Raw genomic sequence first — 18,270 nt, forward strand, 5'->3', positions numbered from 1 at the left:
AGGGACTGTTTGATAAATTATCAAAAGTGATGAACCCTGAACTATCACTGCTAGATAAAGAGTTACATCATCATCATTTGATCAAGTCGCCAAGTGGCAAAAGGGCATCTTATCTGTGAGCCATTCAGCGGAGGTATTTGATAGATCTTCTCAAACTTCACAAATTTATGTTTTTATGAGTCAGTGTTTTATGATGATCATCCATTGTTAAGAAATGGGAAGGTCAAACATTTTAACTTCACTGTATTTGCCACTAAAAGTCGAAAAATAGAAGTAGTATCTAGTTAGTTTCCCCTTTAGCAACAATGCAACAGGCTTATCGGCAGATGCACAGCTACCGAGGTATTCTATTAATACCATAAAACAGTGAGGCTCAATAGACAATATGTGACGGATGGTATACGCTAGAGTTACACTTTGTCCTGATCTTATCACATATATAGAGCAAGCCCTCACACCAAGCCCCTTGGACAAGTCCCAGCACACCGAGCTGTAAGTAATCTGATGTTGTACAGAATGAACCCATGTTTATGCTAATTCAATCTCTTTTTGTTTTGTTTTAGGCCAAATCAAGAAACATGGCAAGACTACTGACTGGTATTTATTTATTCATCCATTCATTTGTTGAATTACAAGTAACTTTGAGGAATATAGTTAGTTTGCTTAAGGTGGGACTACTGATGAATGAAATGTCTTTTAAACTTAACCATAATGTAAGAACGTTTTCTATTAAAGTTTGTTTGTGGAAACAAGGCTTTTTAGGGTTAAAATGGAGGGACAAAATCAGATTTATGGAAGGAGCCAGGTTTAGATTAATGGGTTTAATTTACTGATTGTTTTACAGTAAATTAAACCCTGATTTGCAGTGACAAAAATAGCCACTGCAAATCTCAATTTTGTCCCAAATCCCAAAACTGAAAGTGCAGTGTCTGCCTCAATTACTGTACAAATAATGTTAATAAATTCTAATTCTTTTAATGATGTCTTTTTCAGGTCTGTTTCTTCTGTCGGTTTGCGTTCAATATGGTATGAATTCCTACATTATTCTGAATATTTCTGAAAAGCAATATTCATCTATTAATCATCTATTTATCTATTTTCAAAGCATCCAGTTACAAACTTGTGTGTTACTTCACCAACTGGTCACAGTACAGGCCTGGGGAGGGCAAATTTGTGCCTGATCATGTGGACCCCAACCTCTGCACACATTTGATCTACGCTTTCTCCATCATCAGCCCGTCCAACGAGCTGTCCACTTACGAGTGGAACGACGACGTCCTGTACCGGCAATTCAATACACTCAAAAACAAGTGAGTCCAAAACACTCTAAGCTGTGAAATCAAAGTAAAAGTTCATTTTAAAGTTCAAATTCTAGGTTCTTTTTTTTTTTTTTGACATATTTGCACATTCAGAGGAGACAGAATATCTGATTAGTGTGGAGATGTTTCTTGAGTGTGATAAAAATGTGCAGAAACTTTAAGAAACTCCTAATCCACCAGTTGAGAACTCCCGTGTGAGTAGATGAAATAAATAAGGGAGCAAGTTAACTGTTTGTCTACATAGACAGCAATTTAAAAAGAGTGCTGTTTCAAAAGCAGGAAAATTGAGTCCGTATTGTATAAAAGACTGTGGTCAACACAATGGCCGAGGTATAGCGCTTCTCTTTGGTCCTTATGGTAGGGAGATGACAGTGCTGTAATACCTCCCCCTGGTGGCCAGGGGCGACTCCAAAAGACACGTTTCTATCAAGACTTTGACCTCGCTTGCATTGCTTAAAAGCCTGGCTCCAAAGAGATATTGCTATGTGATAACGCTGGACTAGGTGTCATATTTTTAACCATACTGGTTTTGGTCTATCAGCAACAAAAAGTGGAAGTCTAAAACTATGACTGACAGGCTCTGGAGCTCTGTGGAGGCTCATGGCCGGTCCGCGAGGGCCTTTTAAGGAACAGACTTCATAGGAGGAGATTAAGCAACCATGTTAATTTCACAGACCACTCAAGATCAGAATCCTATGAATGGGGCTAAATGGAACACTGGTTATCTATTCTATATTATGGGTCAGCATCAATCAGTGGTGACCCAAATAAAAATATTAGGCAGGTGGTTGTAATGTTGTCCCTATTCAGTGAATCTAATGTTTATAAAATGTCTATTATTACAGAAACCCCGCGTTGAAAACCCTTCTGGCTGTTGGTGGTTGGAATTTTGGGACAGCACAGTAAGAGCTGGATAACACTGTCTCACATAAAACTTTCATTTGGCAACAGAAGTTAATGGCAACCAATTTTGTCCAGGTTTACCCATATGGTGTCAACTCCCAACAATCGTCTGACATTTATCCAGTCTGCAATACGGTTTTTGAGGCAGCATGGTTTTGACGGACTGGACTTGGACTGGGAGTATCCAGGGTCTCGGGGAAGTCCACCTGAAGACAAGCAGCGGTTCACTATACTCTGCCAGGTTTGGAAAGCTTTGTTTAGACTCGTACTTTTCTAGAAACAGGGATCGAAACCCACACATTACACTTTAAGTAAAATGATTTCAAAGTCACATTTATTTTGTGTTATATAATTTGACTGCTAATAAGTCTGTAAGCTATAAAGTGACAGTATTGCAAGCTTACTGTCCGGTGTGTGATTAGGCAATACACTCCCACCAGGTTGCCTCTTAAAACGTGGCAGTGTTGCTCTCAGTATCATTGTGGTCTCTTTAGTTCATCAAAAGCTCACTTATCCCCTCTCATGCTCTATTCCTATGGTCATTTTATGCATTTATTTGTATTGTTTTATCTTTTATATTTAGGAGTTACTTGCTGCCTTTGAAAAGGAAGCTGCTGAGACCAGTCAACCCAGACTCCTCCTGGCTGCTGCAGTGGCTGCTGGGAAACCAACTATTGACAATGGATATGAGATCGCCAAAGTGGCAAAGTCAGTTTCTGCAGATATATGTAGTGTCTCATCTCGCTCCTTGTCTTCCTTTGTTCCATTCTAATGATTCTAATGATTCTAATGATTCATTCATTGGGGACAGAACACTGCTCATCAAAGTACTTTGTCTTACAGGATACTGGACTTTGTGAGCATCATGTCCTACGATTTGCACGGTGCATGGGATCCATTCACGGCACACAACAGCCCTCTTTTCCGCAGCTCCTTTGACGAAGACGACAATATCTACTACAATGTGGTGAGCAGGCTCCTCCTTCTACTGCTATAAAGCTAACTCTGTCTTTACTCAGTGTTACTGTGTCTTTATCAGGGAGACAAACTAGTATGAGAGTACAAAATAATTATGCATCCATGTATTTATTGTCATTAGCACTTGCTTCTGCTCATGAATGTCTTTAAAAACCTTCATGTTCAAATGTAAAACTGCATTTGTCTCATTTTGCAGGATTTTGCCATGACTTACTGGAGAAATCAGGGCGCTCCTGCGGAGAAGCTCCTGGTTGGTTTGCCCACTTACGGGCGCACGTTTCGCACATCGTCATCAGCCAATGGGCTTGGGGCTCCAGCCAGTGGAGCGGCTCCCGCAGGCCAATACACCAGAGAGGCCGGCTTCTGGTCCTACTATGAGGTCACTATGTTCCACTCACATTGCTAATATACAGTATCTACTTTCGATTTGATGCTATAATGGTATTATTCCAGTGACGGACACATTTCCTAAGAGGAAGAAAATAAAACAGAAATGTCTTAAAACAATAGAAGAAAACCACAGCCAAAACTACTTATATTAGCTCATGCTGATTTTGCTGGGCATTGGCATTAATTTAGTGTAGCTGCAAATGACTGAATACTTTTGTTTCCTACAGATTTGCTCGTTTCTCCGAGGTGCCAGTCTCAACTGGATTGATGAACAGAAGGTCCCTTATGCAGTTCAAGGCAATAGCTGGGTTGGATTTGACAACATGCAGAGTTTAGAAATCAAGGTAAGAGTGTAATGCAAAAAACAGGAAAGTGCCATTGAACAAAAATAAAACAAGGTATGCTTTATTTTTCTTGCTTTAGCTTCACAAGCGTCGCCTGTAGAGTACAGTAACAAAAACCTCCACATATTTTGTCTACTTTGTCCATAGGTAGCGTATTTGAAGAAGAACAGTTTTGGAGGAGCCTTAATCTGGTCTTTGGATTTGGATGATTTCTCAGGACAGTTCTGTAGTCAAGGGAAATATCCACTCATCAGCCACATTCGCTCAGCACTGGAAACAGGTAAACACACACAATATCCTAATGAGTACCTTAACAGCACATTTCATCATTCAAAAGATTTGGATCATATGCACCACGTTGTTAAAGGTCCTGTACTATTTTTTTTTTCCTTGCATAAAATTTGTTCTGTCCTCTTTCAGAATATTGTAATAAAAAGCATTTTGATCTGTTGAGAACTAGCAGGACAGTTATGTGTGTTAGGAAATGTGTTTGGACAACACACCCAAGTAGTTATGATACATATACTTAGAATATCATGAAAAAGTGCATTCACTTCTGTTATTCAACTTAAACTGTGAAACTAATATATGATAGACTCGTTACATGCAAAAAAATGACAAAAAATGTCGCCTTTATTTGTTTTCATTTGGATTATTATAGCTCACAGCTTGTAAAAAACCCAAATTAAAAATCTTCTTTTACAATCTTCTTTTAAAATTTGAAGATTTTAAAAATGGACTTTAAGCCATAATCATGATGTCACTTTGCATGTAATCGGTCTATATCATATATGAGTTTCATATTATAAGCTGAATAACAAAAGTAAATGCACTTTGTCATGATATTCTAATTATATGACGAGCACCTGTATAACAGAATTAAAGTGACTATACAGTGTTTAAAAATGTCAAAACTAAGTATTTACATCCCCCTACATGTTCCAGGCATGTCCTAATGTGTAGAATGAGCCCAGACCTATTCACCACAACTGCCTCTAAAATCCTGCACTGTCACTAAAAAAGTAGTTACTTGGGTCCGAAGTGCCGTCATGCACGAGCTTAATATTGAACCTACAGTTACGCATAAGACCTGAGGTGGCAGTAATGAGTATAAAATGACCAACTTGCATCTAGTCTCTTTAAAGGGCTACTAACCCCTCCTTCCAGAGCCTCAGTATCAGAGCCTCAGATTTGAAAATCTCAACAGAAAGGGGGCGTTGCCTGGAGGACTAAGGGGCACGCGGGAGGGGTGAGGGGTGGGAGGGGCTTGAGGCTTCTGACTTCGACGCTGCACCTGCAGCGCTCCTCGTAAACAAAGTCCGAGCATGGGAGCATGGAGTTCCAGCGAGCTAACTTATTTAGCAACTTGTTCCACTGGGACAGCTCGACAGCTCTCTCTACACAGGGGGGGCATCGTGGCAGACAGCGACCTTGTACCTGAGGCGCTGGGTCATTTATTCCTCTGTCATTTACAAAGCTAGCAGCTTAGCATTGAGCTCGATCGACGTTAGCATCGCAGCTAAGGGACGTAACTGTCCTGGCTGCTTCAGAATTTACCGATCTATTTTAGATGTAGACTTTTGCTGTGGTCTACGTGAACATGGGAGATGTATCTCAGTGTCCTCAGCAGAGTGTGTGATATAGAGACGTGGCTATTTGTGTTACAAAGATTTTTATTATTTTTCTTACAGCAAAGTGCACAAAACATATCAAATAAATAAATGTAGGCCTGTATTATTGAGCAGGAACGCTGTCTTTTTGAAATTGATTTTTGGTTTGCCATTGAAGATGTGAGACAGAATCATTCAGGTCATGTTTCTCTAAAGGCTTGACTGTAACATTGTGAACCCAAAGAGCCAGTTAGCCCTAAGTAAATAGCCTGAAGTAATTTCTATTACTAAATTTAGTGAACTAAAAGGTTTAACCAACGTTAACACATACACTAAACTACCACTGAATGATGACACTGTAGAGTAAAGGCTATAATGAAGTATTTAGATGTATGCTGTTTTAGTTGAATATTGAAATATTAATGAAAATTATAGATCTTGTTTTGTACCAGTACTTGATTCTGCACTTCTGGCTCTTACAACAGTGCAATTTCCAAATTATAGCACAATTTCTTTGGTAAAACTTACTACAAACTTACAGCTCACATTTCACTTGAGGTTGAGCTGCATGTGCCACTCACTTGGCCTACATAGTGTGCAATAAACAAATTGAACAGACAAAGTTGACTGGTTATGTTATACAATACCAACTGTAATAAATATACATGCAGTAAGTTTTCAGCTTCTAGAAACATAAAGTGGTGCTGCATATACCTTCCTGTGACATATCTGACAGAACATATACAGGCTTCATTTTTTTTTTACTGCCCACAATTAAATCTTGCATGAAACATTGATTTTAATCTATTACGTTGTCCAATGGGCACAGAATGGTTCAGGCACAGGTCCTTTGTGTGCTCCTGATATGGGAGAGGATCCTCGACCACACTTTCAAACAGCAGGGCCATTAGTTGGTCAAAGTAGACAAACAAAGCACAAAACATTTGTCCTTGTAAAAGCATTGGTTGTGTTGTTTTTAATGTGACATACCTGAGGTAGCTCTGGTCTTCATGGCTCTCACTGTGTAGTCTCCACGCTTGAATTTTGGATACACTATGACGATTTGCCTTTTTTAATCATAATTCAAGGCACCAACCTGCACCCTAAAATTTCACAAATAAACATTAATATGCAGTATCTATTTTCTAAACATTTCAAAGTGATAAAATAACTAGTGAATATTTGTTGAACCTTTAGGAATCATTACCTGGCCAGCATTCCTTTGAATAAGAGGCCCAGACTATTGTGAGAATCAGACTATGGATTCCTCAATATTTGAAGTGTGGTATTGTGGGCTTATTTTAGCTTAATCTTTCAAAAAACGTGGTGTTAACAAAAGAGTAAGAGTCTCTCGCATGCTGCTGTGCCTACAAAGAATTATAAAGAATTACAAAGAATAATAAATTGATATGTGAAGTGTAAATACATCAATATAAATTAGATATTGGGAGGAGTCATTGTAATTACACATAGTTGATTTTGGCCACTCTCTTGCATCATCCCCAACCAAAGGCCTGTGAAGACAGCGAGGGAACAGGGGGTTTTCCGTGGACATTCTGAATGTAGTTGCCCAGATGTCCACTCAGCCACAGCCTTTGATGGTGACCAGTAGAGATGATTCATATAGATGGTTCACAATGCTTTTCTTCCACCTCGTCATTTCCTCCGTTCACCTTTTCTGGCCCAGCGCATCATTTTTTTCCAATCTCTGGGACACAAAACACAAACCCCTCCTTCTCCATGCGCACGCTGTTTCCAACCTCATTGCTCTAATAAGACAAAAAAATAAGAATATGAGTTCTATCATAATGCACAGTTATCCAAAGTTACATATTTATGTTTGTATTGTAATGTTTTACCTGGACTAGCTGGATGTCAATGACTTTGTTACTCGTTAGATTCATCATGGTGTAACTGCCATACTTGGCTGAATGTCCTACATGAATGCAAGTTATACATTAGCTGACTTTTAATACTTCAAATAAATGTTTATTAAATGTATTTACCAGGTGAATCTGCCCGCATGTCCCCGCCCAGTGTAACAGAGCCGCTTTCAAGAGCCTCCCTGATGAGGTCCTCCTGCTCCAGCTTCCACTGCCAGTTGACCGTAGGGATGAGGAGCTTTGCCTGATGCCTATAGAAGCACTGCTCTGACAGTCCCTGAATATTGAAGGCCCCCAAGAACTATAAAATTAAAACATCTGTTATCATCGGATAATATATGGAAAAATAAAATGTTTTTGTAGTACCTTTGAAATCTGGCTAAAGGATGAGCCGGTGAACAGCACAGCAGCACAGAGCTGTAGGTTTCCAGCTGGGATGTTGTTCACCATGGGCTGACTGGACCACTGACTGGAGAACTCACAGCGAGGACACTGTTGAGTGACCCAGACAGGACATCGCCTAAACAGCTCCAGCAGTTGGTCCTCAAGAACAATATGTTCTTTGTCCTTGTGTGGAGGGACTTCAGCAGGAATGCTATATAAAATAAAGGATATTTCATCCCTCAAAAAACCAGGACGCTGTATATATTTTTTCAATTAAAACTCTAGATTTCCTTTGTACCTTGAACAGTTCACAGTGCTGGCACTGTCGTCGATGTGGAAGCTGGGGTCAGACGCTGACACCTCACACCTTCTCCTTTTTAAAGATGTAGAGGCTGCTCTGGGACTGTCAGGGAGAGGGATTTCCATCAGGTCCTCAGTCCCACAACCGACGCTTGTGTAAGCGGTCCGGGCTTGAGTAGCTGTACAAAACACAAACAAAAAAAACACGTTTAAAATGGCAGTAATTACACAACTTGTGTCTAACTACAGTATATAAAAAAACAAAAGTGTAGACTGTTTTATACATAAAATGACAGTGCTGTATAAAGGATAAATAGATTTCACCTTTGCGTCGCCTGCTCGGCTTCACATTGGCCTGGACACTTGCATGCCTTGTAATGACTGGATCAGTCTGGACATTTCTCTCTGCTCACTTTTGGCTGAAAACATAACAATAAATAATATTTATAAAGTGCACACACAAGTGACATGCAAACACATTGTTTGTATTGATGATTTATAGGAATACAACCTAGGATATACTTCAGAATATGCCACCCTATAGCAGATCAACCAAATATTTGTATCAGGTTAATTCTGGCTACAGTCGGCTACTAAAAACTTCCAAATGGTTTGGCATTTTGAAAAGCTGCGTCCAAATAGGTGTAAACTTTGGTTCACTTCAGAAAACTTGTCAACATGAACATAATTATCAGAATTTATCCTACTTTGTGAACCTGTTCAACAACAATGGCAATAACAACTATACTGATTCTGAAACCACGTAAGAACAGCTCACATCTGTGAGCGCCCAATGACCACACGGTCCACCTGGAGTGGTCAGCCCTCTCCTCACTGACCACACGGTCCACCTGGAGTGGTCAGCCCTCTCCTCACTGACCACACGGTCCACCTGGAGTGGTCAGCCCTCTCCTCACTGACCGCATTCGAGCATCAAACGGGAGCAGAGCGCGCACGGAGCCGGTCAGTTTAGCCTCAGACACACAGTACGTTCTAGCTATACGTTAGCTTTACAGGCTAGCTATACGTTAGCTTTACAGGCTAGCTTGTAGCTACTGTCAAAAGCTACAGTCATGTCAAACTTCGATTAGTTTGGTGCTCAGACTCGTGCACATTTGCGCACAGTGTTGGCGTAACTTTGCAGACGGATGCATTAGCAGGCTGCCCCGGGCAGCGAGTAGACGCGCTTATAACCGGTGGCTGCTGTTCCTCAGCCACAGTGAGCGAGTGCGGGACACGTCGCCTGGAGCTGAGGCTGCAGTGTCTATTTACACGCCATATTTTTTCAACAGATCTACACGACTCATGTGATTGGTGTTATCAGAGGCCAAAACGGCGAATTTGTTTGAGACACTACAATAACGATCTATTCTGACGTGCACATAAAAATTCTATATACTGTACATGACTCAATCTGTGAGCAAAGTAGCTACTACTGACAGAAATGACCGGGACAGAGTGAACCAAGTGCCTCTTTTTACAGCAGCTACAATCAATGCAATTACTACCAAATCCAAAATGGGTAAATCATTATTTTTCTCACTCACCTCACATTGTTGGCGGGGCAGGAGTGTCTGTGGGGACGGCCTCGCTCTTCAAACGGAGAAGACTAGCATAGCCCAGTTCAACCTCGGTGAAGTTGGCGAAGGAATCAGCACGTAAAATGGTCTTTGCAAACTCCAGCCCCACTACGCTACACTTCCTCCCCATCCTAACACAGTACAATTCACAACTAACAATTAAATTATACACGATAGACCACTAAAAGCAATACTAACAAACGCCCTAAGCTAAACTGAGCTAACTAATCTAACAATAAAAGCAACTAGTGACTAAAACTACAATATTCAACAACTAACACAACTAAAACTATACACTTATTTATAATAAAAAAGCTATCCTAATAAAATCTACCTAAATGCTATGACAACTAATCGCAAACCTGACAATCGATGAAAATATTCTCTCGTTATTCCAACTCCAACTCGCTACGGGGGCGTGAGCGAGACTGAGCCCTTTTATACCCCAGAGCGGCAGGGCCCGTGACATCATCTCTCGCCTCCTGACATCATCTCTCTCCCCTCCGCTAATTGGGTGCCGAATTCAAAAAATCAAATGCAGTACCGACAGTTCGCTGCAGATGGCGCCACACGGACGGTTTGGGACACAAAGACAGGATTTCAACAAATTTGCACTAAATTGTTAAAATAGTGACATATACACGTAGACAACACTATAAGATACCCATTTATACAACTTAGCTAGAAAAAAAAGTTGATTTGGGGGTTAGTTGTTCTTTAAAGAGTAACTAAACACCAAATCCACTTTTTTTTGCTGATAAACGGTCTAAATGGTTGTTGAATAGAGTTAGCTACATGTCCCAGTCAATATGTTGACATTTGGTGCAAACTTGTTCAAAATCTCACTTTTGTGTCTAAAACCGCATGGTTAACGCCCCCTACTGGTTTCACGCAGCAACTACATTTGATATTTTGTGGTTGGAGGAGAGTGTGTCCACGGCGTCCACAAAACGTCATCAGTTCTGCCTCTGTGCCTCTGTGGCCCCGCCCACACACGCCTCCGCCTCCGTCACGCAGCAACCAGGACACGCGTCGCGCAGTCAAACCAGTAGATGGCGCCCCTGCGATGCTCACACTTCGGCTGAGGTGGTGTAGAGGAATAAATCCCTTAGAAAAGCTACTGTGCGATGCTCTCTCTCTGTTCGCAGTCACTGACAGCGAGCGAGTAGATCTTTTTTTTTTTTTCGTAGGATAGTTGCTACTAGTGATGCGCGGGTTGTTGGTTCCACCGTCGTCTTTACAGCAGGTTTTTAGCGTAAATATACGTCGGATTTTCATAAAACGAGCAGGGTTTTGCAGCTTGTGATCCAGGGAAAGCTTTTGTGGAGCTCCTATTTTCCACCGTATGTGCGGCTGTGTGTGACTTCGCGTTAGGCCGACCTCTGCTCTCTTCCTCTCTCCCTCTTGCCAGCGCTCTTCAGAGGGAGAGAGAGAGAGCGCGCGATGACACGCCGGTACTGTTCATACGGATCATATCTGTAACGCGTAATATTTAATGGTTGCGGGTGCGGGGCGGGGCGGGTTAGAACCTGCTCCAAATGCGGGACCCGCGGGTTGAAAAAAACCCTGACCCGCATCACTAGTTGCTACATCAAGCCATCACAAGTCATGAGAGTGCACCAACGTTCCTATGAAAAAATAAACCTTGCGCACAGTGGTGACAGCGGTAACAGCCGTCTGTCAGTCCTGTCAGATCGAGGGGCTTGGTCTGAGACTGTCAACAGAGCAGACCCCGCCTACACACTCACCCCCCTGGTCTCCCCCAAAGCCTCCGAGACCACCCCTTTCTCAGCACTTTTTGACTTCTGTTTGTGGGTGGGGAAAGGCTCTGCCACGCCCGTTGAGTTGCACTTTAAAGTACATAAAGTTTCTTCTAAAAAAGAAATGAGTAAGTCATCTGAAACTGTGGAAAAAGTGCCCTGCTCAGAGTTGGTCTTTGTTTTGGCAGACACCCCCACTCCAACTCATCCTCCTACATTTGCTCCAACTGAGTCTCCTACTGAAGCCACCACTGCCCAACCGACCCATGAAGCCACCACTGCCCAACCGACCCCTGGCGCCACCACTCTCCGACCGACCCCTGGAGCCACCACTCTCCGACCGACCCCAAGCGCCACTGCCAATCCAACCTTTCCCATCTCGACCACCCCTACTGTCACCGCGACGACCACCCCAGCTGCCACAACCACAGCTGCCACAACCACAGCTGCTCCTTGGACAACGGCGAAACCACCGGCGCCTGAGAGCGAGTTCTGCGCTGGAAAGCCAGACGGGCTGTATCCAAACGAGAGCAACAAAAACACATACTATCATTGCTCAAACATGCAAACGCACCTACAGCCATGCCCCGCCGGTCTGGTTTTCAATAACAGGTGCAAATGCTGTGACTGGCCGAGATAAAAAAAACAAAAAACTATGCCTAAATACTATATGAATTATTTGCTTGGTTTCTCAATCAACATGTTTTTGCCTATGATCCTGTGTAAAAACAAAAAAAACAGGAAATTATGGCACTGCTTTCTAGACCTTCATAAAATAAAACAAAGTTGCATGTCTAAAGCAGTTTCAAGCTGAGTTTCAATGATTTTAGCACCAAATTCTGTATTTACATTTGATCTAAGTTTATTTCAAGAGGCTTATGTATTTGAAGTCTTTTTTTTCTATATCCCACACTTAACATGGTTATATTTCCAATGAATTTTATCCCCGTCATACCTTTTTTGATTGGTTATTATCGGTTTAAATCCCATTAATATAAGTGCTTCTTTGCCCCTCCTTCTTGTGACTGATTAGAGGTTTGATAACACTATAGTTTGGCTCTGTGATTTTATTATATTTTTGGCAATTTTACACAAAAAGAATCCGTTTCATTTGTTTCTTATGTATTGAAACATAACACTCTTGCTGTAACACGCTTTTGTTTTAAGCCTATACCATCTTTGACAGTGGCTTTTGTTTTTATGATCCCGGGCATGTAAACAAGGGAATGTGACAGCCTATTAAAATGTATCAATCTGCAATTTTGTAAAATAGCATTTATCATTTTTAACACTTTGCTAAGAGTTTTGTTAACGGCTTATTCCTGTCATTGCAACAAACTTCAAGGGGTTACATGTGAGCTGATCATTTGCTGAACTTGCCACCATTAAATCTACAGATTGAACGTTGTTGTCTCTGTTATGAAAGTGCCTCTCCTGCCCACTCTCTCTGACTCAGCCGCGATGTTGCTCCAATAGGCGTATACACTTGCATAATAATAATCTATCACTATGGAAACACACCCAAGTCCCAAGTTATTTCATAACTTGGGTCCCAAGTTATTTCATAACTTGGGACCCATAAATATCAATGGTGATGAACCCTGAACTATCACTGTAAGATAAAGAGTGACATTATCCTGTTTCGATCAAGTCAAAGAGTAGCAAAAGTACACATCTTATCTCTCTGTCATTCAACGGAGGTATTTGATAGATCATCCCGCATCTTCTCAAACTCAAATTATATGTGTTTGTATGAAATGTTTTGCGATTAGTCCCTAAAGTAAAGAATCGAGAGGATAAAACATTTCACTTCACTCACTTAAACAGTCACTTTATTAGTACTCATTAGTCAGGGAAAAAAGGCTAGTTACATTGGTGAGGTTATAGGTTATGCATACCATAAATAAGCATGGCCTGATATGCGATACAGTGAAGGTCTCTATACACTTGAGTTACACTTTGTCCTGATCTTATCACATACACATAGGCTTATATAGTCCAAGACCTCAACCAAGTTCTTTGGCTACATCCCTGGGACACCAAACTGTAAGTACTCTGCTATAGCATCATCCTATGTGTACATTTATGCTATATTTACGCTAAAAATATTTGCAGGCGACACCAAGAAATATGGCAAAACTACTGACAGGTAGTTTTTTCTTAACTTGTTCTCATCATCATTGTTTTGTTTTTTTTTATATTGAGGCACTGCAGGTCAATAGGGGAACAATAATATAGAGATATCCCTTTGAATGTTTTGTTGCATAAATGTAAGATAAAGTTTGGTTTGTCTTCTGTAGATTGCCAGGAATTTTAGAGTGATCAAAATTCAGATCGCTTTTTATTCGTTTTTGGCTTATACTGTTTCTCTGATTTCTGGGCTGATCCATTTGAAACAAAAACACGCACAAAGTTCAACGTCTTCTCTGTCACCACATGTGAACCTTTAGGTTAAAGTATTTTCTAATAAAGGAGTTTAAAAGTGGTGACAATATTCAAGGATATCAGCTTGGATTTGGGGAATATAACCAACCCTTAAAAAGTAGTTGTAACTGAAACAAAATATGTAAAAACAATATATAATATTATCTCAATAGGTCAGGTAAGGGATTGGACATCAACAAATCCTTGACTGTTTAGTCTGTGACATAATAAAAGGGGTTGTGTAGATTGCACTATTACTCTGCTTGCAACAAAAGCTACATATTTGAAGACAATCCGACGCAAAACCGATGACTGACAAAAACAAACTTTGCTTGCAGTGTCTCGCCTTAATTAAGTATCTTTGATAAGATTGAGTCTAGACTTCAACCAAACACTGACATCTTTTCCAGGTCTATTCGTGCTGGTGGTTTGCGCTCAATATGGTATGGATTCCTTCATTATTCTGCATGTTACTTAAAAGTAAAAGTGCACTCATTTATTTTTCTCATCCTTAAAGCATCCAGTTACAAACTCGTGTGCTACTTCACCAACTGGGCGCAGTACAGGCCGGGTAGTTTTGGACCTGGTGATGTAGACCCCAACCTCTGCACACATTTGATCTTTGCTTACTCCATCATCAGCTCGTCCAACAAACTGTCTCCATATGAATCGAGCGACTACACGCTGTACAGGGAGTTCAACGCGCTCAAATATGAGTGAGTTCTTTATGATGGCAACTTTTAGTGCAGTGGTTAAACTGTTGATAAATAATGTTATAAAAAAAATAATAACAATAATCAATTTAGACTTGTTAAAGGGTTTCATTCGGTTATTGTGTATATTATACAATACAGTTTTTCCTCACAAAGGGAAGGAAATCATATTTGTAAAGCATATGACACATCAACCAAAGCCCTTCACACAAAAGGGAAGGGATTTCACATTTACTCCATACCCAGTGGTGAGTTATTTATATAGCTACAGTTGCCCTTCAGGTAGAGTGCAGGTAGAGTTCTACTATTCCCTCACAGGCACTAACCAGGCACTACCCTGTTTAGCTCTCAGGGGATGTAAGGCATTTACAAGGCGTTATGGCCAGTTTTGATTCAAGCTTTGATCTTAAGCCTGACTGTCAAAAATGAGCCAAATATTGGCAGCAACTCCTGTATTAGTGGATGGACTAAAATAGAATATATAAAAAAAGTAATTAAATTAAAAGCAAAGAGTACAGATAAAATACCTTCAATTGACATAAGCAGCGAACAGAACGGTTTTGAGCTTGGGTTTGCACATCATCAGAGTGCAGGGGCCTGTCACATCTTCAGATGATGTTTTAGAAACAAGAAAAAGAGGCCAGTTTTGTTTGAAAGTTGGAACAGGGTTGTTATAATAAAACAATTGAAATAAAATCATCTTCAAAATTCCAGCTCTTGTAGGGTGCTTGGCTGCAGTGGACAGGATTTATCAGTCAGTGGTGACCCAGGACAGGAATATTAGGCCATTGTAATGTTATGACTTGTCACTGAATGTACTTCTCATTTCATTTCTATTACAGCAACCCCCAGTTGAAAACTTTGCTGGCTGTTGGTGGTTGGAACTTTGGAACAAAACAGTAAGTGCTGGAAAACACAGTCTCATATAAAATAATTGAGCAATAGTTAAAAGTAGCATTTTCTTTGATTTAAAAGCAGTTTGAAAGTTTATAAAAAGATATTGTCTCCAGGTTTACCAATATGGTGTCATCCTCCGGCAAACGTCGGGTATTTATCCAGTCTGCGATCCAGTATTTGAGGAAGTACCGTTTTGATGGACTCGACTTGGACTGGGAGTATCCAGGAGCTCGGGGAAGTCCTGCCGTGGACAAACGGCGCTTCACTGCACTCTGTCAGGTTTGGAAAGCTTTTTTAGAGTATTAGACAAGACAGAATCAGGTTGCCACTTTTATTTTGTATTGTCCTCATCAGCCATACATCCCAAAAGTCACATCAACATTTAATGAAACAACCATCCTCATCTGAAAACCTCACACTTTAAAAGTACATTTTGCAACTTTTTAAGAACCCACAGTGGCCTCTACAATGCTTCAGGATCAGTTAGGTTTTCTGGTGAGAGGGGCCGTCAGCAGAGAAAACCTTGATCCTGGAGCGTCACAGAGGCAACTGTGAGGGAAAAATAAAGGCAGCATGCTGACCATCCATATATCCGCTGGGTCACTGAAAGGTCAAAAACACAGAAATAAAACCTTTTTCCCCCACATAAACAGTTGCATAATGCACCTTTAAGCTTAAGTTCATGCACTGATTGTTTTATCTTTTATTTTTAGGAATTACTTGCTGCCTTTGAAAAGGAAGCTGCTGAGACCAAACGACCCAGACTCCTCCTGTCTGCTGCAGTGGCTGCTGGGAAAGCAATCATTGACAATGGATATGAGATCGCCAAAGTGGCGCAGTAAGTTCCTGCAAAATGATTGAGTTGTCATGTCTCTCTCTGTGTCTCTGTGTCTTTCTTTTTTCCATTCATATTATAAATCTGGAACAGAGCCCTGCACCTCACTACTGTCTTACAGGGCACTGGACTTTGTGAGCATCATGACCTATGATATGCACGGCTCTTGGGATCCAGTCACTGGACACAACAGCCCTCTTTTCCAAAGCTCAACTGATGAAAGTGACCACAACAATGTGGTGAGTAGGCTCCTCCTTCTACTGCACTGAAAATGACCTGGTTTGGTATCACTGGTAATGTTAAGTTTAGTTTCACACGGAAGAGAAACAAATTAATCACAAAGTGGATTGGAGAATAACTGTCAAATGTCCCCCCCATATAGTACGTACTTACAGTAAACCCGAGCAACTTAAACAACCCAATCAGACATGGGGAGGACATGTCCACAAAGAAAGGAATTGAACCCGGGATCTTCCTTCTGTGAGACGAGGGCTCAAACTTTAAAAATACGAGCAGCAGCAACTGAATGATAGCAAAAAGAAAATCAAGAATAAGATTGCATTTGTCTGATCTTACAGGATTTTGCCATGAATTACTGGATAAGTCAGGGAGCCCCTGCGGAGAAGCTCCTGGTTGGCATGGCCACTTACGGGCGCACGTTTCGCACATCGTCATCAGCTGATGTTGGGGTTGGGGCTCCAGCCAGTGGGCCTGCTCCCATGGGCGCGTACACCAGAGAGGCCGGCCTCTGGTCCTACTATGAGGTCAATATATGTCTCACTCACATTTCTAATGTACTGTTTCTGCCAGCACGGCTTTGATGCTACCTGTTTTGCCACTGTAGGCAGTCTTTTTCAACTGATGCCTAAAAATTCAGCAGTGTTCGGAGAGTATGAAACAACAAACAATCCCGATATTTGAAAAATAGAAAATTACTCAATCAAGCAAAGAGATTGACAACATGTTGTAACATAGAAGTGGATTACTTATTTAATGAATTGCAAAATTAGACGCAATGTTATTATCCAGTGACATGTTTCCAAATAAGAAGAACACTGATTTTATTTTACCAGATCTGCTTGTTTCTCCGAGGAGGCAGTCTCAACTGGATTCATGAACAGAAAGTCCCTTATGCCGTTAAAGGCAACGATTGGGTTGGATTTGACAACAAGCAGAGTTTAGAAATCAAGGTAAGAGGCACTTAAGGAAAGGTATGTTTAATGCAATGACATCGTCCACCGCGTTTCTGGGCTGTCTCATGGACAGACAAAAGATTTATTGTTGATTATTATTTTTTGTAAACTTTGTCCATAGGTAGACTACTTGAAAAAAAGCAATTTTGGTGGAGCCTTTATCTGGGCTTTGGATATGGATGATTACTCAGGAGAGTTCTGTGATCAAGGAAAATATCCACTCATCAACCATGTGCGCTCATCTCTAGAAAAAGGTAACACAACACTCATTTACATATTGAGTCCACGTGGAACAATATCCTCATGACACAGGACTTTTCACCTTTCAAAAGAGACATCACATTTATTTTAAATCTTTACTGTAACAACCCCCGTGTTTCATTATTTGCACGATTCTATAATAGAAGCCTTGACCCTGATTTTCTTTTTTACAGTACCGACCACAGCTGCCCCCATCCCAACGACCACAGCTGCCCCCATCCCAACGACCACAGCTGCCCCCATCCCAACAACCACAGCTGCCCCCATCCCAACGACCACAGCTACACCCGCTCCTCCGACCACAGCTGCCCCCGTCCCAACGACCACAGCTACACCCGCTCCTCCGACCACAGCTGCCCCCATCCCAACGACCACAGGTACACCCGCTCCTCCGACCACAGCTGCCCCCATCCCAACGACCACAGCTGCTCCCGTCCCAACGACCACAGCTGCCCCCGTCCCAACGACCACAGATACACCCGCTCCTCCGACCACA

General features: G+C 41.3%; 1 protein-coding gene across 1 annotated transcript; it reads left to right on the forward strand.

Annotated features, from left to right (window-relative positions):
- Positions 1-305: 305 nt before the first annotated feature.
- LOC306964377 (acidic mammalian chitinase-like) lies at positions 306-14,595 on the forward strand (the record flags this gene model as incomplete). Its single annotated transcript, XM_079558368.1, has 10 exons — positions 306-342; positions 1,106-1,310; positions 2,165-2,221; positions 2,298-2,463; positions 2,806-2,930; positions 3,066-3,189; positions 3,397-3,579; positions 3,818-3,934; positions 4,082-4,214; positions 14,393-14,595. 10 exons carry the CDS (start codon positions 306-308, stop codon positions 14,593-14,595), a joined length of 1,350 nt encoding a protein of 449 aa, XP_079414494.1.
- Positions 14,596-18,270: the final 3,675 nt, after the last annotated feature.

Source organism: Gobius niger (assembly GCF_951799975.1).
Source record: "Gobius niger genome assembly, chromosome: 6".
In the NCBI taxonomy this organism is placed as follows: domain Eukaryota; kingdom Metazoa; phylum Chordata; class Actinopteri; order Gobiiformes; family Gobiidae; genus Gobius; species Gobius niger.